Source organism: Gobio gobio, assembly GCF_949357685.1.
Source record: "Gobio gobio genome assembly, chromosome: 16".
Classification (NCBI taxonomy): domain Eukaryota; kingdom Metazoa; phylum Chordata; class Actinopteri; order Cypriniformes; family Gobionidae; genus Gobio; species Gobio gobio.
The window spans coordinates 41,460,066-41,483,603 of record NC_137109.1 but is presented as its reverse complement, the minus strand read 5'-3'; the positions used below and the strand labels follow the sequence as shown (position 1 = coordinate 41,483,603).

Genomic DNA, 23,538 nt, shown 5'->3' with positions numbered 1-23,538 from the left:
CGGGTATCTATGGTTACGTACAGCACAACTAAAAGCATATGATACAGACAAGTATTAAATAAAATCGCTCTGGTCCGTGAATCCAGTAACGTTATTCCAAACACACTTCCGCATCACACAAGCGGAAGTTCCTTCTTCGTCAAATTCTACAATAGTGAAACCAAAATATTTACACATAGGTGACACTAGTATTGACATTTACCTGCGTGACTTATTTGTTTTTGTGTAGGTTTGTTTGATACTAGTAACTATCAACTTTTAATGCACTATTCATGCTCTCCCTGGATCAAGACCAACTATTTTAAGTTGACATTTGTCAGCACAAACATGATTCATGTGACAGGGTGAGGCAGAATTATGGAGGATATTATTTGTGTCAGCTCGGACAGCGACGACTCTGATTTAGAGGTTATAACTAGTTACAACGAGGACAAAGAAGATGCAGTACCGTTTATCCGAGCAGAATGGCTCCAAGTCACACCTGTAAGTTTACTATTTGCAAGCAGTTTGTCTTTATCAGAGTCTCAATATCTGGTGGGTTTTTTTCATCCGTTTACCCTTTTATCAATTTCTACGCAAAACATTACATTTTATGTGATTTACATATGCAAATAGGACATTTTTTGAGGATGTGCGTATACTTACACTTACACCGCACGTGCTTTTCGCTTTTTACACATACATTGGCGGGACATTGGCTGCAGTCGTTGGACGCGCGCAAGCGACGTTACCTCCATACTTTTAAAAGTTTTTTGAAAAGAGATTTAGATCGGGTTTCAGAACACAGCAATCTTCAAATGCAAAATACAACGAAATAAATACAACCCCAAATCAGAAAAAGTTGGGACAGTATGGAAAATGCAAAAAAGAAAAAAAAAAGAAGTGATTTCTAAATTTACTTTGACTTGTATTTCATTGCAGACAATATGAACACAAAATATTTCATGTTTTGTCTGGTCAACTTCATGTCATTTGTAAATATGCATCCTTTCCTGTCATTCAGACCGGCAACACATTTCAAAAAAAGTTGGGACAGTAAAGCATTTACCACTTTGTAATGTTGCCATTCCTTTTCACAAAACTTAAAAGATGTTTAGGGACTGAAGACACCAAGTGATGAAGTGTTTCAGGTGTAATTTTGTCCCATTCTTCCTGCAAACAAGTCTTAAGGTGGGCAACAGTACGGGGTCTTCGTTGTCGCATTTTGCGCTTCAAAATGTGCCACACATTCTCTATTGGAGACAGGTTGGGACTGCAGGCAGGCCAGTCAAGTACCCGTACCCTCTTCCTCCGCAGCCAGGACTTTGTAATGTGTGCAGAATGTGCTTTTGCATTGTCTTGTTGAAATATGCATGGACGTCCCTGGAAAAGATGTCTTCTTGAAGGCAGCATATTATGCTCCAAAATCTCTATGTACTTTTCAGCATTAATGGTGCCTTCACAGAAGTGCAAGTTACCTTTGCCAAGGGCACTGACACAACCCCATACCATGACAGACCCTGGCTTTTGGACTTTTTGCTGGTAACAGTCTGGATGATCCTTTTTTTCTTTGGTCCGGAGCACACGGCGTCCATTCCTCCCAAAAAATACCTGAAATACTGATTCATCTGACCACAGTACACGTTTCCACTCTGTGATGGTCCATCCCAGATGCCTCCGAGCCCAGAGAAGTCGACGGCGCTTCTGGACACTGTTAACATAGGGCTTCCTTTTGGCACAGTACAGTTTTAACTGGCATTTGTGGATGTAACTACGTATTGTGGTACTTGACAAAGGTTTGCCAAAGTAGTCCTGAGCCCATGTGGTGATATCGCTTATAGATGAATGACGATTCTTGATGCAGTGCCGCCTGAGGGATCAGAGATCACGGTTGTTCAGCTTAGGCTTGCGCCCTTGTCCTTTACGCCCTGAAATTCCTCCAGATTCCTTGAATCTTTTAATTATGTTATGCAATGTTGAATGTGAAATATCCAAATCTCTTCCTATCTTTCTTTGAGGAACATTGTTTTTAAACATTTCAATAATTTTCTCACGTATTTGTTGGCAAACTGGCGATCCTCGGCCCATCTTTGCTCCTAAAGGATTAGACCTTTCTTGGATGCTGCTTTTGTACCAAATCATAATTACAATCACCTGTTGACATCACCTGTTTCAAATCACATCATTATTTAACCATTTTACCTCATTACTAGCCCTAAATTGCTCCTGTCCCAACTTTTTTTGAAATGTGTTGCAGGTCTGAATGACAGGAAAGGATGCATATTTACAAATGACATGAAGTTGACCAGACAAAACATGAACTATTTTGTGTTCATATTGTCTGCAATGAAATACAAGTCAAAGTAAATTTAGAAATCACTTCTTTTTTTTTTTTTTTTGCGTTTTCCATACTGTCCCAACTTTTTCTGATTTGGGGTTGTATAATTTATATTGTTATTAAAAATAAATATTTTAGTTTTATTCATTGTATTTAATTTTTTAGATTTAATTTGAATTATTTCGATATCAAGGCATTTCTACAGAGTTATCTAATATAATACATCGATAAATCAGCTGTTATTAACATCAACAAACTGTATTAGAAATAAATACAAAATGTTGGTGAATATTGTTCCCTTTCTAGAGAATTACTCGTATTACTTGAATTACTCCTTTCCTCGAGAATATGAAGCAGAAATTATTATATTTAATCATTTTATCCATGTAAAACGCAGTGCGGCTGCACAGCAGATCCTACAGAGCGCATACGCGCGCTGATTGGCTGTGCTGTGGCAATTGCATGAAACGGCTGATCGGGAGGCCCAATAAGGTGACTACCTGAGCTCCCGCCTAAAAGCCTGCCTGAATTTGCATATCGAGTCTATAAAGGACCCTGTCAGTCCATAGGGACTCAGATTTAATCTCCTTCAGCTGATCTCCGGCCATTGAAGCCGCCGTCGAACAGCACCTCAGCGGAACTTCGTGCACTTCTGAGGACGTCGGCGCCATCCGCCTTCAGACCTACTGCCGTTCCAGCTACGCTATCCGGCGTTATATCCTTTATTGCATTTATCTGTGTCTCTGGTGTACGAGTGCATTGTTCCAAAGGCCTCATCCATCTTGCGCCTCATGCAGAGGCCCTCTGTCTCCGACGAGACCACGCCCTGGCTGCACTCTCTCAGGGCGGCTGCCCGGAGTGCGAGGAGATGACAATGCAGACCATGTGGGCTCGGCTTGCTATCTTCGAGGACGATCCTTCCACTTCTGCTCTCCCTCACGCACCGCACAGGAAAAAGCGCCGTGACCAGAGGCCACCGGAGCAAGCTGGCCAAAACACGCCGGATTATTCCCCACGTGTTTCGCCTTCACCGGTCACGTTCACGCAGGAAGAACAGCGCTCCTCCACTGCAGCGGCCTGTTCAGTTTCCTTCGGTGGACCATGACGGGAAGAGGACGACGATGACAGCTTTTAACAAGCTGCATCTGGAGCGTGGTCGGACTCTGTCTCGGAGCACTCAGCTTCGACGCAGGCCACCCCGAGCGTCAGGGCAAGCGTCGACTCGGAACTGGGCCGCAAGCTCACGAGGGACGTGGGAGACCTCGGGCTCGAGTGGTCCTAGCCCCAAGAGCCTTCGCGAAGCAGACAGGACGAATGGTTCCTGCAAGGCCATCGCCATTCCTCTCCGCAAAAGCCTGCCCCTTTCTTCCCGGAAGTTCATGACGAGCTATCTAAAGCTTGGAAGGCGCCATTTTCACCGTCTCCGTCATGGAGATATGAAACTATTTTAAAAGTGTTAAGAAAATGTCATCACACGTCTATGAAAACATGAACATATGACTAGAAAAAATAACTGCTAGATTATGATGCATAAATGTTTTTTTAAAAAGAAACATCTAAAAACAAAATAACCGTCTCAAATAACCCAATCAATCATATCATTGTAATTGAACTGAAACAGTAAATGAACAGCACCCTACATAGCTTTGCTAGCAGGTTAATAAACTTTACCAAACGCACCCTATATTAGATTAATCAGTGTACCTACTTGCATCAGCACAAAAGGATGCAAATGCGTACGTGAACTTGGCCGTGCTAGTTTTTACACATTTTGAATGCGCTCTTCCCTTAACAACAACGCCGATACACGGGCAACTAAAGCACAGATAATTTACAACACTATTACAATTGCGTTCTCATTATAATGTTATGTACATGACAGATTGGCTCTGCACATCTTGCACTTAATTTTATTTTTCCTGATCAAAGTGACAGACATCACTGCGCGTTTATAACGTTGCTGCATTAATATGAAAATGTTACGCTCTCACACTTGCTAAAAGGAGCTGCGCAGTGATCACGTAAAGGTAAGGCAGCAGTGATCACTATCAACTTGTAGTGATGCTTTTGAAAGAGAAATAGAATATAAAGAATATAACTGTCTCAAATAACCCAGAGTCGATAATGTCGGGCATTGCATGTGAGCTGAAACTGAAGAGAATGAACACCAGTTGGTAACGGCAGTGCATTACTAGCTGGTTATTAACCTCAACCAAACGTGTCCATATGAGATTAATCAGATATACACAACATAAAAGTAATCTTACTACTTGCATCTGCAGAAAAGGACGCGGATGCACACATGAACTTCACCGCGCTTGTGGATTTCCTTTAACAGCTGATACACGGGGAACTAAAGCACAGATAATTTACAACATTCTATTACAATCTTGTTTTCATTATAATGCGATGTAGCCTATATGACAGATTAGTGCTGCACATCTTGCACTTAACTGTATTTCATGATCACAGGGATTCCAGGCATCACTGCAGTGCGCGCATCAGTTTCACTTTATTTCGCCGGTCTGGAAGGCATGCTGTCTAACGCTAACCAATCAAACCTCAGTTACCGCCAAAAATGCCGCAATAACCAATCAGAAAAATAGACAAATATATTTTTTAAAGTCAGGGCGATCATCGTTTTCATGATCAATCGTCACTGTCACGTTCGAGTACTCGAGTACTTGATCACTGTTGCCCATCCCTACTGTCGACGGCATGAGTGAAAAAGGTTACGAGAGCATCCCCCCGCTCGAGGAAGCGGTCGCTGCCCACCTCTGCCCGCCCTCCTCCAGAGGATGGCAAGCAAAGGCGTCGCACCCTGCCGCACCACGTCAGCCCTCATGGTCGAGCTTACGCCTCCGCCGCCCAGGCGGCGTCGGCTCTTCACACGATGGCGGTACTCCAGGTGTTTCAGGTTAAACTTTTCCGTTCTCTGGACGAGTCTATCCCTGACCATGAAGTGCTCAAGGATCTTCGCAGCGCCACTGACTTGGCCCTACGAGCCACCAAAGCCACCGCCCAGGCGATTGGGAAATCCATGGCCAGCCTGACAGTGCTCGAACACCATCTTTGGCTGAATCTCACCGAAATGAAAGAGTCAGATAAAGCCTTCTTTCTCGATGCTCCCATCATGACTGCTGGTCTGTTTGGTCCCGCAGTGGTAGGATTTGCGGAACGCTTCACGGAGGCGCAGAAAGCTTTGCAGGCCATGAAACATTTCCTGCCCAAAAGATTCAAGCTTCTGGTCGTCAGTCTAGGGCTCCGCCTTCACAGCAGCCGAAGACAGCGCCCGCGAGTACACAGCATTGCTCTACCTCCAGGCCAAGACAGTGATCACGCTCCGCGAGCCGCAACAGGCAGCCAGAGTGTCGGGGACGTCGGCCCAAGATTGTGCTGAACCCCGAGCCGCCGAAGCCGTCCTAACAGCGGTGTATTCTCTCCATATGAATGTGTGTAAACACCTATGTGAGCACAAGCATTGCTTCATTCTGTATATAAAGCCCGACCTCGTCCTGTTATACTTCATATCCTACAAGGCCCGATGATATCTGGCCTACTGGGGGTGCCCTCATTACCCTCTTGGGGCCCACCACGGTTGGCTCCAGAGGTTCATTCTCTTTTTGCTAAGGGCTGTAGCTTATATAGTCCCGGGTGCGGGAGATCTAGCGCGCATGGCGTTTTACATGGGTTTCCCTAGTGATTCTCTTGAAAGGGAACGACTCGGTTATTTAACATAACCTCGGTTCCCTGAAAGAAGGGAAACGAGTATTGCGTAGCATGCCGTGCTTGTGCTTGGCTCAGTGTGTCGTTTTAGTCGATTTTAAAGTACCTATGGCGGGACAGGGTCCTTTTATAGACTCGATATGCAAATTCAGGCCGGTTTTTAGGCGGGAGCTCAGGTAGTCACCTTATTGGGCCTCCCGATCACCCGCCTCGCCATAGGTTCCCTGCAGTTGCCACAGCACAGCCAATCAGCGCGCGTATGCGCACTGTAGGATCTGCTGTGCAGCCGCACTGCGTTTTACATGGATAAAATTATTAAATATAATAATTTCTGCTTCAAATTCTCGAGGAAAGGAGTTTTCCCCTATCGTACTGCTAGGTAACCTTCTCTCAGGGAACCGAGGTTATGTTAAATAACCGAGTCGTTTTAGTTCATTTTGAGTATTGTGTAAAACAGTTCATTGGTTTTATTTTGCGGCTCTCTGGAATTAATGATTCTGATTGGTCAAACATTGGCTTAGTTGTGACTGTCACTGAGGAAACCGTTTTCATAGCTGCTTGTTCTCTTTCTTTCCACCTTTGCAAGTAAGCTAATATAATTATTTAAACTTTAATACATTTTTAATATCCATGCATTTATTTGTTTGGTTACGTAGTAGTGTGATAGGCTGGGTAAACGGGTAAAGGCTGGTTTGCACCAAGAACGATATAAATATTGTTTATAAATGGTTTCAAATGTAAAAGAACAGCACAATTATAACAGAAACGATAACATTGGAACCAGTTAAATTTTTTTCACCATTGAATCCATTGGGATTTTAAAGCGGCAGACGAACTGCAGAGCATAGCTAATAATAAACAGTGGACGCTAATAAAGTTATGTGGTTATCTTTATAATTATTGTTCTTGGTGTGAATGGGATTTATTAATGTACAGTAGTCGGCCATTGTTAAAAAATAACCCCCTTCAGGGAGACTTGAACCTTGTCAGTGCTATTTTGAGATGACTATTGACTGTCTACTCTATATGCTTTTTATTACATATCGGCCATTAGCCACCTGTTCTGTAGTTGGCAAAAATAGTATAAGCCATTAAAAAGTCCATTTACTACTATATTTCTCTTGATTTCTCAGGTCCTCATTGATATCACAGACCATAAGCTAACCCCTCCAAGGCGAAGATGCTCAAGAAGAGATACTTGCTCTTCTTTAGAAGTTATAGATATAAGTGAAGACAATCCTCCTGATAAAGGCGACATCCAGCTTCAGAATCCATCACCGACTCTGCCATCAGTAGAAAGCAAAGACAAGAAAGCTCATGAAACACAGGCATCTTTTGGAAAACCTCAAGAATCACAATCCCAAGCAAGTGTTGGAAAAGATGTAGCAAATTCAGGGAGTTTTGTAGGGAACAGGGTGCAGTCTGTCGTCCCTAAGTCACTCACTCAGGAGAACACTCTCACAGACGTGTTCCAAAGAACAGAAAATCATTTGCATCAGGACACAAATTGTAATTTAAGCTTGTCTGAGCATTTGAGCTGTGACAAGTGTTTGGAATGTTGCAGCTCCAATGATATACGTATAATTTCTTTCATAAATGCATCTGAAGTGTTTAAGAACTCTATTGCAGATATATCGCAAAACCCTAAAGACGTGCAGCTTAGTACACCAGCTGTCTGCAGCAAAGACACAGACCAAGAAAACCAAGAACATTTTGACTCATCGCAGAAATGGGAAGACATTGTTCAGTCTCCTTACAGTCTTGACAGTCCATATTACTGCCCGAGTGAGGTAGATGCTTATATATTTTCGGACTCATCTAATAAATCTGAAGATAAGGATTACCTGTTTACAACATGTAACAATCAACAGTCACTTCAAACCTTTGTGCTTCCTTCTGATACTTATGCTGCATCAGTGTCCAATGATGACGGTGAAACGATGAATATCTGCGAAAATGAGCACCTACACACTGAGGTTCAGCTCGAACCTTCTTCCCCCTCCGTACCTACCTCATCTAGGGTATCGCCCAACTGGAGCCCCGAACTTAGATCTAGACAGAGTAAACCCAGCAGTCCCACTTCCACCGAGATTCTTGCCAGCGACACAGTGGCACGGTCCCCTGATCTATCTACGCTGAGCTCACCAAGTAGCTCCTTCAGCCTCCTCCTCTCGCAGCCCTCCACGCCAAACTTTTCAGAGAGAGCAGAGCTAAGGAGAAATGATTTAGGATCCCCAGGAAGTCCTTCCACCAGGCTTTGGGAGACGAGCAGTGATGACGACAATGAAAATGTGGTGGATACTGTGGTCCCGGATCTTTCTGAAAACAACTCACAAGATAGACAACATATTTGTCTGGCTCGGTACAGAAAATTAAGTCAATGCATGGGTGGAATGTTTCCACAGATGGTAAGATGTTTTGATATACACTTTGGTTTTTAATGGGTAGATTCAATAGACAAAATAATGATAATACTGTTGTCTTCTTATTGTTACTCTGTGTAGCCTATACTGTAAATCTTAAATCACATGTAGGCCTTTCCAGATTATTAATTTATATTATATTATATATTCATCACAGCATTAAAGTAAATCATAATGACCATAACTTGTATTATATATGATTCCAAGTAAAAAAAAATATTATGCTTACATTGTAAGTGACAAAACAAAATTAAATCTTTAATTGCAATTATTTATATGACTATTAAATGTCAGCACAAAATTCAAGATTGTGACTGGCCTAGCCACATTAGCTAATTTTTTACACAAATTATAAAGTAACCTCTGTTTACTTCAGCCCTCTAAGGCAGGGGTTATCAAACTTTATGATGCCAGGGACCCCCAGATATGATGAACCTTTATGAGGGACCCCTTCCTAAAATCAATCTATTTTTATGTACGAATTTTTTTTTAATTTAAACTGTTAGATAAATAGTACATGTGACATTATAAATACCACATATTGTTTAAATATGTTATTGTATAAGCAACTTTCACAATAATTGTATGTAAGCAGCTTACGTACTGTGTTAAGAATACTGACTTACAACCCCAGAGATCAAGATAATGGGAACTATAGTGAGAAAAACTCACTAAAGATACAAAGCAAACATATACAATTTTGGAATGTATACGGCAAGAAAGGAGAGAAACATTTAGAAATGAAACAGTTAGAATATTCAATAGACTTTATCCATCTTTGCCTTGTCTTTTTATTCTCTGAAATTTTCTGGGGATCCCTTAGAACCTCCTGGAGGACCCCTGGGGGTCCCCGGACCCCAGTTTGAAAACCCCTGCTTTAAGGTACGGTTACATTAGCAAAATTTTACATGCCAAAAACGTATATTGTCAATAGAGTAGAGATGTATGAAGCACAGCTTACACAGAAATCATTTTCAAACCAAGTAGCTTACTGTTGGGGAACATGACACATTTTTACAAATGTAATATACATTTTTAAGACTATATTTTGCGTTATATGACATTGGCATTACATTTCAGAAAACTAGTTAACGCTGCTGTGTGAGGGTTTCTAATACAATGGTTAAAGGGATAGTTCCCCCAAAAATTAGAGATGCACCGATTGATCGGCCAGGGATCGGAATTGGCCGATTTTCTGCATGATCGGCCTGATTGGTGATCGGCCGATCACTCTCACGTGTCTCCGATTTTGAGCCGATACGTCTACATGCGGCTGTTTTTTTTTTTTTTTGTGTAGGGCAGACCTGAATTTTTTTTTAATTTTTTATTCAAGAACCGTACAAATATACAAATACCTTCAGGAGAACATTAGAGTTAAGGCATAAAATACATTTGTATGTAGAGTCAAATATCTAAAGGAAGCATAAAAAAACCTTTACATACATATGAAAAGGACATATAAAGACAAGGGACAATATAAGTAAATTAAATAAAATAAATAAATCTACATGCGGCTGTGAGCACGAGCACGGCCGCGCTGTTGACGTCAGAGCCACACTCATGCTCACAGCCGCATGCAAACACTAGAAGACACTAATTATGCCATTTGTAAAACTTGTAAGGTTAAAATAAACCGCGGGGGAACCACCAGGAAAGCACAACACCACAAACCTAATTAGACACTTAAAACTCCATCACCCCGCGGACAGAGGTGTCAAAAGTATTCGCATTCATTACTCAGGTAGAAGTACTAAGGTTTAAAAAGACTTCTGTAGAAGTTGAAGTATCAACTCAAGCTAAAAGTGTAAAAGTACTGGTTTCAAAACTACTTAAAGTATAAAAGTAAAAGTAATGTAAGGGGAAAAAATGCCATTAAAGGGGTAGTTCACCCAAAAATGAAAATTCTGTCATCATTTACTCATCAGATAGAGAAACCATTGACTGCCATAGTAGGGGGAAAATGCTATGGCAGTCAATGGTTGCATATAATCTGCTTGGTTACAAACATTCTTCAAAATATCTTCTGAACAAAGAAACTCATACAGGTTTGGAACAACTTGAGGGTGAGTAAATGATGACAATTTTCATTTTTGCGTTAAGTATCCCTTTAAGGACAAAAGATTAGGCCGCGCCACAGTGCATACCCCACCTCCTCAAAAAAAAAATTCTAATGGCCATAATGACTATAATGTTATATTAAAAAGTTAATGTTGAAATTTTTTTAGATGCACTAGGCTAGCCGTTTTAGCCGCATATATTCCCATTGAAAATGAACGCATTTTAGGACAATGCAAATACATTAAAGAACCATATGTGTACTACTGAGCATTAACGTGTTTCATGGAGCGGAAGATTTGATGACTAGTTGCCTATAAATATTGTAAAGGGGCAAAAAGTCCAAATTCAGAGGCATGTTATCAATAACCATTATTTGAATGTGTGATCAGTGTTGCCAGATTGGGTCAAAGATTTCCAGCCCAAAAACTCACTAAATGTACATTTATATTCAAAAAATGGTTATTGTTAACATGCCTCTGAATTTTGACTTTTTGCACCTTTACAATACTTACAGGAAACTAGTCACTCCAAGAAAAAAAACCAAAACTTGAACTGCCAAAATAATGTGATATTATTTTATTGCCATACCAATCAAGGTTGATAAGTAAGTTAACATTTTATCTCCTTAAAACATAACATTCATGATTAAAAAAAAAAACAATTTCCTAGTAAAACGGATCAAATATGACTATTTGTCCAGGTAGAAACTGTCATAACAGTAATCCCTCAGAAAAACACAATGTCAACAGTAAGAAGCCAATTTACGTGCAAAAAGTGCCCAATATAGAGATTGGAAAAAGCAATGTAATTAACAGGCATTTCACACGTTAATGCACACACCACTGTCAAAATGCGTAATTCATTGATACTGTACAATAATCCGCCAACAAAAAAACAACGTTTGCGTTTACCATTGTGTTGCACTTTGCTTTGACAAAACTACAGTATGTCTTTCGTGAAGAACATGACACATGCACAGTCAAAATGGATTAATCTTTGATTTTAACTAGGGATGCATCGAAATGAAAATTCTTGGCCGAAACCGAAAAAGAGGAAACCAAGGCCGAAAACCGAAAACCGAAACACCAAAAGAAATTATGCCAATTATTAGTACCATTGCATTTATGGCTATGACTGTGTACTAACTTTACTAAAATCAAGGCATTGCAAATGCATAAAATAATATTAAAGTTTCAAAAAAAAGTTTATAAAATTCAAACTAAAATGTTTAACTTGACCCCACTCATTTGTACATTAAATAATAATGTACAGGCCTACAGAAAAGTTTTAAAATTAAATGTTCTTTCATAAAAACAAATGCATTTAAGTCAAGTGCATTTTAAATTTTTCTCTGTAGGACTACTACAAGAAAGTGCATTCAGAAGAAGTGCAACTGCTTAAAGATACAACTATTTTCTCTGTAGGCCTTCAACATAATAGTATATCAAAACAAAGACTGCCATAGCCCCTATGTTAACTGTAGAATAGGGATAGCGGTACACAAAACTGACGGTTCGGTACGGGTTCGGTACAGCAGTTTTAAAAAATGGCTTTTTATTTATTTTTATTTGTTTACTGAAAAAAAAGTATCTGTCCTTAAATAAATTATATTATAACTAAATGTTTATTGAAGATATTTCTGTAAATTATATAGGGAGCCCTTACTTGCACATTAATATTAAAGGTTAACAACAGAGCCCAAACTATTAGCCTAAATTCAGTTGCTATATATTTTTAGGTCTAATAATCAACACTCAAATAACACACAGTACGCAAACATGTAAACTTCACATAAGGCAGTATTTGCAATAACTTCTAAATCTAATTATAAAATAAATTTTTATCAAATTCGTTGTTGAAATATAATCATTTGTGTATGTCATTTTCATGACAGGTTTATTTACACATACATGAAATAATCAAGATATAATTTACAGGTTAAGTAGAATATAATGAATATAACAGCTAATATAGGTCATATATTTAGTGAAAGAGTTGATTTCTCAAGTGAACTAACAGCTGTGGACACTGAATGACTGCCTGAGGTAAATGTGATGCTAACTTACATGACTGTGTGTTTAGTTTAGCCGCAGTTGTATTGAGGTCTTTCCGCCGTTGAAACACTGACTGAGCGATTACACCACATGATACGTGACCGTAAGTTGTGTCCTCAATGTTCATTCATGTTTATTCTTAAGGAAAAGATGATCAGTGATCAGTGATGCCACATTAAAGAGCGTCAAAACGGCATTTATCGTTTTAATTTAGTGATACATGTTGATCGATGTTGGTGTGGGAACTCGGATTGAAGTGTGTTCCGCGCTTAAAACATGCCCACTGTTAAAGATTGCATTGGGAAACCGTTGGGTTTCACAGTGAAGTCTGGTCCTCTTCTCATCGAGAACATGAGCTCTGGCTGTCAGTGCTTGTGCATGGAGCAGACGTTGGTGTTTCTCAGATATACTGAAATACGTCCACACCGCAGACATGTTGCTTCAGACGAGCACCTGCAGGTCGTGGTTTCTGTTTGCGTCATCACAACATTTCGGCCGTGTTGTTTCGGTGATAACATTTTCGGCCGAAAATTTTCGGTGGCCGAATATTCGGTGCATCCCTAATTTTAACCTCTTTCAGCAGCTGTCGGGGTTGCTAGTTGCAGATGTCCTAAGTGTGTAACGTTATATGACGATGGACTGGAGTTACGGTTATATTTATAAAGAGTCTTCGAGTCACAGGTGTAATTCACGTTTGAGAGCTGAGTCACTCTCCCACTCTTTACTGTAGATACAACTTACTGTATATTTATGCCACTAGCATAGCGATCACTGGAATATACAGCTACGAGTTATCGCGCTAAAAACCCGGCTAAAGTCATGAATGAGCTCGTCTGCCTGCTGATTGGCTGAAAGTGCGTGCTCGTCTGCGAGAACCCGCCCTATCTGGCAACATGGTGTGTGATTTGTGCAGGTGCAGGCGTGATTGATCGCGTACAACCCAATAGGGTGTCGGAATGGTTTGTGTTTATCCTTCTCATCCAACCACAATCAAATTCACTCTATCCGGATGGCACGATTTATCTGGATAGTTTTTTTTTTGACGACAAGCCGGAATGAAAACGTGCCGAAATGGAATAGGAGTAACGAGGCTATTATTAAAATGTAAGGAGTAGAAAGTACAGATAATTGCTTGAAAATGTAAGGAGTAGAAGTAAAAAGTAGGCTGAAAAATAATTACTCCAGTAAAGTATAGATACCCAAAATTTCTACTTAAGTAAGGCTCACTTCTGGGAAATGAGAGGTTACCTTACCAATATTAACTGGCCCAGCATTCTCAAGGACGAAGATCCTGAAATCATCTGCACAAACTTTACCTCCATACTGCGAGATGCCATGGCATTATATATTCCCAAAAAGACCATCACCAAAAAGCCCGGGGATAAAGCCTGGTTCAACGCAGAGTGCAGAAGATTAGCCATGAGAAAAAGAAAGCTTTATTACAACATACGGACCTCCGATGACCCGGCTATGAAACGGAAGTTCCTCAAGGCAAGAGCAGCTTTCAATCAAGCTTAAAAGAGGGCAAAAAGTGAGTATTACACCAAATTGATGAATGATCTTGCAGATAACTCACTAAGCTCAAAACAATGGCGGGGCATAGTAAATTCACTTTCAGGCAGAAGTGGTTTCACAGACATCCCTGTCATTGAACACCAGGGTACCACCCACATCAGTGCCAGTGCAAAGGCTAACATCTTCTGCCAAACCTTTGCAGAGAAGTGTTCTTTGCGCGATGCATCTGCACAATCGTTTCCTCAGTGCCAGCAACCAACATCCTCTTTTGCCTATGTGCATTTCAAACCCAAAGACATTAGAAATACCAACAAAAGTCCTTAGAGAATGTGCAGCAGAATTGGCCAGCCCCCTTAGTCGTCTCTTTCAACTTCTCTTCTCACATGGCGTGTTCCCCAAACAATGGAAAAACGCCAGAGTGATACCAATACATAAAAGAGACTCAAAATCAGACCCAACAAATTATCGTCCCATATCCCTCCTTTCAGTCCTTAGCAAAGTGATGGAATCCTCAGTCCATAAACAGCTCCAGGGCTACCTCTTCCGCCATAAACTAATTTCTAATAAACAGTATGGATTTAAACCGAACCACAGCACAGCAGATCTCCTTACAGTTTTATCGCAGACGTGGAACAACATCTTAGACAAAGGAGGTGAGGTGTATATTGTTGCACTAGACATTAAAGGAGCGTTCGACCAGGTTTGGCACAACAGGCTTCTGGATAAGCTTTCTGCTAAAGGCCTAACTGGACCATTACATTCTTGGCTACAGAACTACCTGGAAGGAAGGTCCATCCAGGTCGTGCTCTCTGGTCAGTCCTCATCACCTCAACCAATCAATGCCTCGGTGCCCCAGGGATCCATTCTCGGCCCGCTATTATTCTCCATCTTCATAGACGATGTTGTAGAACAGTGCGATAATAGCATTTTTCTATATGCCGATGATTCCACCATTTACGCCCCAGTAACGTCACTTAATGGTCCCAATGTGGCAGCATCCCTAAATAAAGACCTGGAGAATATTCGCAGGTGGGCTGATACCTGGAAGGTCACGTTCGAGCCTAGCAAATGCAAGGCTAAGGTTCTGTCGAGAAAGAGGCTTCCATCCTGCCCAGACCTTTTTTGGGGGGCAACCAGAATTGACCTTTGTGAGCAGTTAAAATGGCTAAAGCTAGCCAGAGCTCAGAGCCAGCCACAGGTCTGCAGCCTCTCCTATCTTTCCTTGGTATAAGCAGCGAAAAGATCAAATCAATTACAAAGAAATTATGGACTTAGCGCTGGATGATCAGCCGAACGCATAAACCGTCACTTCATGAGAATTTATCGTTTCATTAGAGAGAACTGTCATATGATGAACACAGACACTCAAGGGCAACGGCAACCCGTCAAAATAAAAGTTTGGTTTAAAAAAATAATAATTGACAGAATATATTAGGCTACTGTTGGTACCGAACGGTTTCCGGGTGCAATCTTTAACAGTTCACAGTCGGCTTGTTTTAAGCGCGGAACACACTTCAATCCGAGTTCCCACAAGAACATATTAAGTATTCAGTCCTTTTTATCACGAAATCCAAATGATAAATGCCGTTTGGATGCTCTATGTGGCGTGACTGGTCACTGACTCACAGCTCAAGCGGCCGCGCGTGAACGCGATCATCTGTGAAGGCGATCGATCATCATCTTCTTCTTCTTCTCTTGGTTAATGGCGGCTATCGATCATGTATCTGTCATGTATGTGGTGTAATCGCTAAATTAGTGTTTCAACAGTGGAAAGACGTCAATATAACTGCTGTAAACTAAACAATGTCATGTAACGTTAGCATCACATTTACCTCAGGCAGTCATTCAGTGTCCACAGAATTTTATTCACTAGAGAAATCAACTCTTTCACTAAATATATGCCTATAATATTAGCCTATACATTCATTATATTCTGCTTAACCTGTTAGTGATGTCTTGATTATTTCATGTGTGTCAAATAAACCTGTCATGAAAATGACAGACACTGTGTATAAACTATTATATTTCAACAACGAATTGGAGAAAAAAACTATTTTATAATTAGATTTAGAAGTTACTGCAAAAACTGCCTTATGTGAAGTTTACATGTTTGCATACAATGTGTTATTTCAGTGTTGATTATTATACCTAAAAATAAAGAGCAACTGAATTTAGGCTAATAGTTTGGCCTCTGTTGTTAACCTTTAATATTAATGTGCAAGTAAGGGCTCCCTATATAATTTACAGAAATATCTTCAATAAACTTTTAGATATAATTGAATTCATTCAAGGACAGACACTTTTTTGCTGCTTCAGTAAACCACTGTTAAATATAAAAAATAAATAAAAAGCAATTTTGTAAAACTGCTGTACCAAACTCGTACCGAACCGTCAGTTTTGTGTACCGTTACACCCCTACTGTCAGTCTTTTATTATTTGCGTCAAGCGTCACAACACTTCCTTGAGTTCCAGGCATTTCCGTGTTTTAAATAAAATCAGTTTTAAAATATTAAATGTGTCATTCTCTTTAAGTCACGCTCAAAAATGTCATTTGCATATTAAAATCAACTGATTTGTATACAAACTCTTAAATTACACTAAATGATTTTTGTTTTTCATAATAATAAAGTTATAATATTAACTTCACAATTACATAATAATATGTCTACTCCAATTAGTTTTTTTTTAAATATAAACATTTGGCTGTCATAAAAACTTGCCAGATTTATTCATAGGCTACATGCATTAAATATTGAAGAACATTAAAAATGACAATCAATAGCCTATGTAATGTGGTGCATATAATTAGCAAAATGCTCCTCTCTAGAGTTAATTTTTCTAGCTGACTAACGAGTTTATGGACATATGGTTTTTCTGAGGTAACTTAATTGACGTTACATGCCATTGTTTACTAGACATTTTACTTACGTCTTTCTGCGGTTAAAACACTTGAGCTATTCTATGTGACATGATACGGAGTTCAGTAAGTTGTCCTGTATCTTTTAACACACTTTCAGGTGCTTATTCATGTTTATTTCACGCTGTAACTGGTATTAAGGCGGAAGAGAAGATTCATGTTCATGTGGGCTCCGCGCGGTTCTCTTGAGCTGAGCTGCGGCAGAGCGGTATTTATGCTTTTGAATTTCGTAAAAAATAGACGTAATCTGAAATCTGAGACTTTGTTTCTTATCAATAGTAATAAAGCACAAAGATTATTGCGATTTATTGGATGGGAGGTGCGCTACAATGTTTATTTCAAAATAGGACGACTAATCGATTCTTGGGATTTAAGAATCGATATTGTTTTGTAAAAGTGAGAATTGATAAAAATCGAGAAATCGATATTTTATACCCAGCCCTATATATATATATATATATATATATATATATATATATATATATATATATATATATATATATATATATATATATATATATATATATATATATATATATATATATATATTATATAATTGGTACCGAAATTGGTACCGAGTACCATAAAATTTGTATGGTATTGGTACCGACTACTGGAATTTTGGTACTGTGACATCCCTAGCTGGCAACATTTATTACCCAAATTACTGAACTATTATTTGGAGGAGTATTGTACACTTCAGGTTTGTTCATTCATAGGATCTTTTGTACTTGAGTAAAAAAGAGAAAAGGGTCAATTTATAATGTTTCGTTTCATAAAGCAACTGATTTTCAGTTATTTGTTATTTCTACTTCTTTCCAGGCACAGAACACTTATTTTTTGAGAGTTGTTTAAGTGAGAGAAGATCCTGTTGTAATGTTTAATAATTTATTTTAGAATAAAAAATAAAATAAAATTTGAAGAAAAAGTGGATTTTTGTTTGTATATGCTGTTAATTATAGTTCTTAGAAATAAAATCGGAATCTGCAAAAATTGGTATCGGCCGATCTCATTAACAAAAAATCGGAAATCGGAATCGGACAAGAAAATTGCAATCGGTGCATCTCTACCAAAAATGAAAATTCTGTCATAATTTACTCACTCTCAAGTTGTTCCAGACCTGTATGAGTTTCTTTGTTCTGCTAAACACAAAGGAAGATATTTTGAAGAATGTTTGTTACAAAGCAGATTGACTACCATAGTATTTTTTCCCCCTACTATGGTAGTCAATGGTTGCTCTCTCTGCTTGGCTACAAACATTCTTCAAAATATCTTCTTTTGTGTTTTTTGGCAAAATGCATTTCAGTCAGTTATTATTTCTTCTTAACAGCATGACGATGAGGAGGAAGGTGAACACTATGATCCTGCTGAGCCCCTGTGCCGACAGAGTCTTAGTTTGGTTTACAGCACTATTGAGGAGAATTATCCAGAGGGCACTCTTCAGCTGCTCTCTGACTTCATTCAACCTCTGTATTACCCACCGGTGGATATTACTGAACATCTGCTCAGGAGGATTCTCCTGGACCCACAGAGCCCGGATGCCCTAGCTGTAGAGGCCTATAATCTATTGATGAAGACTCAGAGGTGAGTGGGATCACATCTGCAACTGTTTTGAGTTTTCATGAAAAAGTCACGAGTAGATCAGAGATGTAACCTGGTAGGGAAGTGTATGTGCTTTCCCTCACAACCAAAAATACATTTTTCAGTGATGTTGATTTCGTGGTCTAAAAACAAAATGACATGGCCATGATGTTGGGGCCCGGGAAAAGTTTGATTTTCCAGCTCGCTCCGTTAGTGTTGAAGGAGTTGGCTGAAGCCGTCCGTCTCCCACCACCCACGTTAAAATCCCCTGGCGAATTACCTGCTGTTTTAGACAAACACCATGGTTGTGTGGTAATTTAATTGCTCTCCGAATCCACATCTCTGAGTTTTCAAGAATATATCTTATATCTTATCTATATTTTTGACCAGAATATAACCTTTTTGACCCCTGCACAGCACCGTGTGGTTGCGTGCGCTGTAATTTGGATGCATTTCTAGACTTGTATTTCTTTAAATGCTGGCAAGTGTTTACAAGAGCAATATATTTCATCACCGTTAAAAAAAATAAAAAGACGAAAAGCACGTAAACATTTGAATTGGGCCGTTATTTACGGCAGCATTTATTCTTATCATACCAAGCATATGACAGCATATACAATCATGTTACGGACCACGAGAGCAGCACGTTCCCGATCACAAAACTCTCCCCGCCACCGTGAATAAATCACAATCCGAATGCACAAGTTTTAGGTTTTATCACTGAGGTGGCGTGCACAATCTGCACAGTTATTTTTACGGATTTCCATGTGAGAATCAAAGGCGAACTGCGCATGACATACGTCACGACCAAACGTTAGCGATTGGTTATGGCAGATCCAGAGTGACTCTGGGCAGATCCAATAGTTTTAAACTTCAACAGAGAACCCGCCTTCAAGGAAGTAAACGCTTGTCAATGGAGAGTGGCCAGACTCTCTGTACAAATGAAATGAATGTACGAGAGTCTGGTAAGACCAGGCTTGTCATACAGGGCCATACTCGAAAAAAACTTTTTCCTTGAATCCTGAAGAAGTGTATTTGGTACAGAAATACCAACTCGTTTTTAAATTTTGGCCATATTTAGCATGAGAATCCAACTCTTTAAAGGGTAACTAAACCCAACTTTTTTTACTTAATGGTCTGCAAGACTGGGGCTTTATTAGTGCTGTTCATTGATTCGAGTAAATGTTTTGACATTTGGGTATAAAGTGTTTTAATTCTATAATATATGGTGTAAAACCTATGTGCTGCCCTCTTAAGGTTGAACGGTGGCTACTGCAGTTGAATTTTCCAGTGGACGTTGTAGGTCATCGTGACGTATGATGGTTCTTCCAACGGCTCACTACCCATGCCCCTGGCACGAGCTCACTCCCTCAGAAATGTTTTCCCCAATCACATGATGAGAACGCTACTGGCGTCACTCCAGTCATTCTCCATCTTTGCTACTCGCGAGTCAGACAGCTGTCAATCAATCCGTCACTGCGGGTCTCAGGTGCACGCCCTCCGCTCAGCCCCGCCTTCGATTCATCCCCTCTGTCTCCGCTGGGCTCTGCCCACTTTTCCAGCATTTTTCAAATATTGCCAGTGGGTGGAGTTAAGTGCTGAGCTGGGGTTTAGTTACGTTACCCTTTAACAGTGTAAATAAGTCAGAATGCATGAAATAGCATTAGACCCCCCTTTAAATAATTTCAGTTTGTTTTGTATGTTAAGATACCACCGTGTGGATGCTTCTACAGTCCCATGGGATTGGGAACTGATGAAGTCGGTTATGAAGGATCAGGTAGGTACTTTTTAGCACATCTTAAATACCATTTATATTTATTTATTAAGTAATTTTCTTAAATGTTACACACTTAATTTTCCCTGTCTTAAGGCTCGCACTAAGAGGTTGCGAACGGAGGTCCGGTACATGCTCCTGCAATATGTGTTGCAGGTTTTAGAAGATGACTTTCATTTTAAACTCAGGACTCAATGTCTTCAACACTCTGTTGCAAAGAAGATGCTTTCATGTGGCCGTGAAACATTTGGGCAAGTCAAGTGAGTTTAAGCCCCACTTTTTACAATCGGCTTTGCTTGAATGTGCATACAGTAATAATTAATGAATGGTCATATTATGTGTGCAATTATATGATTCTTGTTCTTAGGGATCTAATAAATTGGATGATTAATGCTGCTAAGGAGTCAGTGAACGACTCAAAAGATGTGGGATATCCAAAGAAAGCGGACAACTGTCTAAAGTATATGAAGTGCTATTTTTGTTATCACTATACACTAATGTTCAAATATTTGGTGTCAGTAAGATTTTTTTTAAAAATTACATTAATACTTCTATTCAGCAGGGATGCATTACATTGATCAAAAGTGTCACTAAAGACATTTATTTATTATTTATTTGAAATGTATATTAATCAAATAATCCTGAATAGAAATGTATCACATTAACACGCATATGAAGCAGCATAACTGGTATTGATAATAATAAGAAGCAGCAAATCAGCATATTAGAATGATTTCTGAAGATGTTACACGGAAGACGTGAAGACTGGAGTAATGACGGCTGAAAATTCAGCTTTAGAGGGATTGTTCACGCAAAAAAGAAAATGATCCCATGATTTACTCACCCTCAAGCCATCCAAGGTGTATACGACATTCTTCTTTCAGACGAATTATAAAGTTATATGAAAGTTATATTAAAAAAATCCTGGTTAATCCAAGCTTTATAATGGCAGTGAATGGCGGTCCCAAAAATTGAAGAATTGAAAAGTGCATCCATCCATTATAAAAGTACTCCACACGGCTCCGGGGGGTTAATAAAGGCCTTCTGAAGCGAATCGAAGGGTTTATGTAGTAAAAACATCCATATCTAGAACTTTATAAAGTAATACATCTTCCACCAGACCACCATTTGCAGTCAACTTGCGTACTACGTCTGACGTCATACACCGTGTCAGTTACGCTTTTTTCGTAAGTTGAATACGTAAGTTGGTCTGGCGGAAGCTATATTAACGACTTTATAACATGTTAAATATGGAAATTTTTCTAATGCAAACCCATCGATTCACTTCAGAAGAGCCGTGTGGAGTACGTTTATAATGGATGGATGGACTTTTTTGGGCTTCAAATTTTGGGCTGCCATTCACTGTCATTATAAAGCTTTGATTAGCCAGGAAATATTTTAATATAACTCTGATTGTATTTATCTGAAGGAAGAAAGTCATCTATACCCAGGATGTCTTGAGGGTGAGTATATCATGGGGTAATTTTCATTGTTGGGTGCACTATCCCTTTAAATAAATTACAATTCAAAATATATTAAAATATTATTTTGTTATTTTAAATTGTAATGATAGTACTCACTCTTCTGATCAAATAATGCAGCCTTAGTGAGCATAAGAGACTACAGAAAATTATACAGACCCCAAACTTTTAACAGTAGTATAAAATAACAATTTCTAAATATATTTATAGGGAATTATAGGGAAATATATTTTGCCATGCAACAACAGTTTGGATTGTACTTTCCTTCTTTCTTTGCAAAAGAGAAACATTTATTTTCTTTGGTACAGGATTGTATTATCTCTTCAGAAGATGTTAACATTGGCCGTAGAGGTGGACAAGGACCCTGCCTACAATTCAGACAAACTTTCAGAAGAGCTCTTCAGTTGTCTTAACAGAATGTGTTCTTGCAGGAAGATAAGGTGAACAATAAATACAAAAATAAAAAAGAGAATCAATATAATTAGAGGTTGCAAAATCTTACATATTGAATGACCAGAGCTTTTTTGAATGTTAAGTTTTTGCTGCCATTTGTATTTTTTTTTTTAGACTCTTATTATTGAGTACTCTGGAGAGCAAGCTGCTGAGATGCAAGTTGTTGAAGCTGCTGCTGGATGAGGCTTGTTCTCAGAAGACACGCTTGCCCATGTCTCTAAGCTTGCTGCTACACTACCTTAAGAGCTCCACACTGGCCTCAGAACCCTCAGTAAAAGATCATTACAGTGTTTTATTCCATTTGCATTGTTATTCTGCATAACAGCTGAACTGATATAATCTCCCTGCATGGTGTGTCAGGATGGAGCAGAGAAATGGAGAAAATGGGAGGAACTTCTTCAGCTTCTGTGGATGCAGATGCTCAGTTATGAAGAAGTGGTCACAGGTGACAAACTAGTGCCAACCGCCATTTTCAACGAATGCATAATGTTAGGGCAAATGTAAAATAGAATTGTGATAAAGTGATATGAAACAAATTTATCATAAAAGTTTTTCAATCTTTGTTCCACAGATCACCTAAACTTTCCCATCACAAAGCGCTTTGATAGGATGCATGCTCCGATTTGGACACGGGATGATCAGGTGAAACGCTCAGCAGTGCAAGAGGCAGGAGACGCCTTCCTGTCCCGAGCAGCGGATGACATCGGCCAAGCTCTCCCCGCGGAAATGCAGGAATTGCTATGCCAACTACAAGAACACATAACTGACATGTCCAGTGTTACTTCAAGTCCTTAAACCTTTTAATAACTTTGTTTTTTGTTTTTTAAATAAATTTATTTTTATACAATTTGTGTGTTTGTTGACTACACAAACCAGCCGAGAGCAAATAGTAGTAATAATAAATATAGCCACAAGCAGCAATTATCGGGGTATACTGTATAAGGTCATGTTTCTAAGCATTCTGTTGACAATTTTAGGCAAATGGCTAAAATGCTATGATTAGAAATTAGAATTATGCTATGTGCTCGAATCCCTAGTTATGCTGTCTTAATGGAAATGCAGGATTTACTACCTTAACAGCAGAATAGTAAATCCTGTTACTTCTAGTTATTAAAACTTTTATAATAACTTTGGTTTTGACAGTTAAAAAAAAAAAAAATTATACAAATTTTGTTTGATCACAAATTTGATCACATCAAATTTTATGATTTTTTATTATTTTACTTTTCAATTTCATAC

General features: G+C 39.2%; 1 protein-coding gene across 2 annotated transcripts; it reads left to right on the top strand.

Annotated features, from left to right (window-relative positions):
• Positions 1–132: 132 nt before the first annotated feature.
• Positions 133–23,144, top strand: simc1 (SUMO interacting motifs containing 1). 2 transcript variants are annotated; one of them, XM_079838255.1, is made up of 10 exons: positions 133–483; positions 7,177–8,451; positions 18,341–18,594; positions 20,299–20,368; positions 20,462–20,625; positions 20,733–20,825; positions 22,155–22,286; positions 22,414–22,570; positions 22,660–22,744; positions 22,871–23,144. In XM_079838255.1, exons 1-10 carry the CDS (start codon positions 358–360, stop codon positions 23,092–23,094), a joined length of 2,580 nt encoding a protein of 859 aa, XP_079694381.1. In that variant the 5' UTR covers positions 133–357; the 3' UTR covers positions 23,095–23,144. The 2 variants fall into 2 exon arrangements, with proteins under 2 accessions (XP_079694381.1, XP_079694382.1); XM_079838256.1 differs by having other exon boundaries at positions 22,660–22,787; positions 22,871–23,040.
• The last annotated feature ends 394 nt before the right edge of the window (positions 23,145–23,538 follow it).

Bases quoted from the DNA above. Each gene is read 5' to 3' on its own strand.
- simc1 (XM_079838255.1), top strand. From the start codon at position 358: ATGGAGGATATTATTTGTGTCAGCTCGGACAGCGACGACTCTGATTTA. The intron at 22,287-22,413 runs GTGAACAATAAA...TTTTTTTTTTAG, and splicing joins TGTTCTTGCAGGAAGATAAG to ACTCTTATTATTGAGTACTC. The intron at 22,571-22,659 runs GTAAAAGATCAT...ATGGTGTGTCAG, and splicing joins CACTGGCCTCAGAACCCTCA to GATGGAGCAGAGAAATGGAG.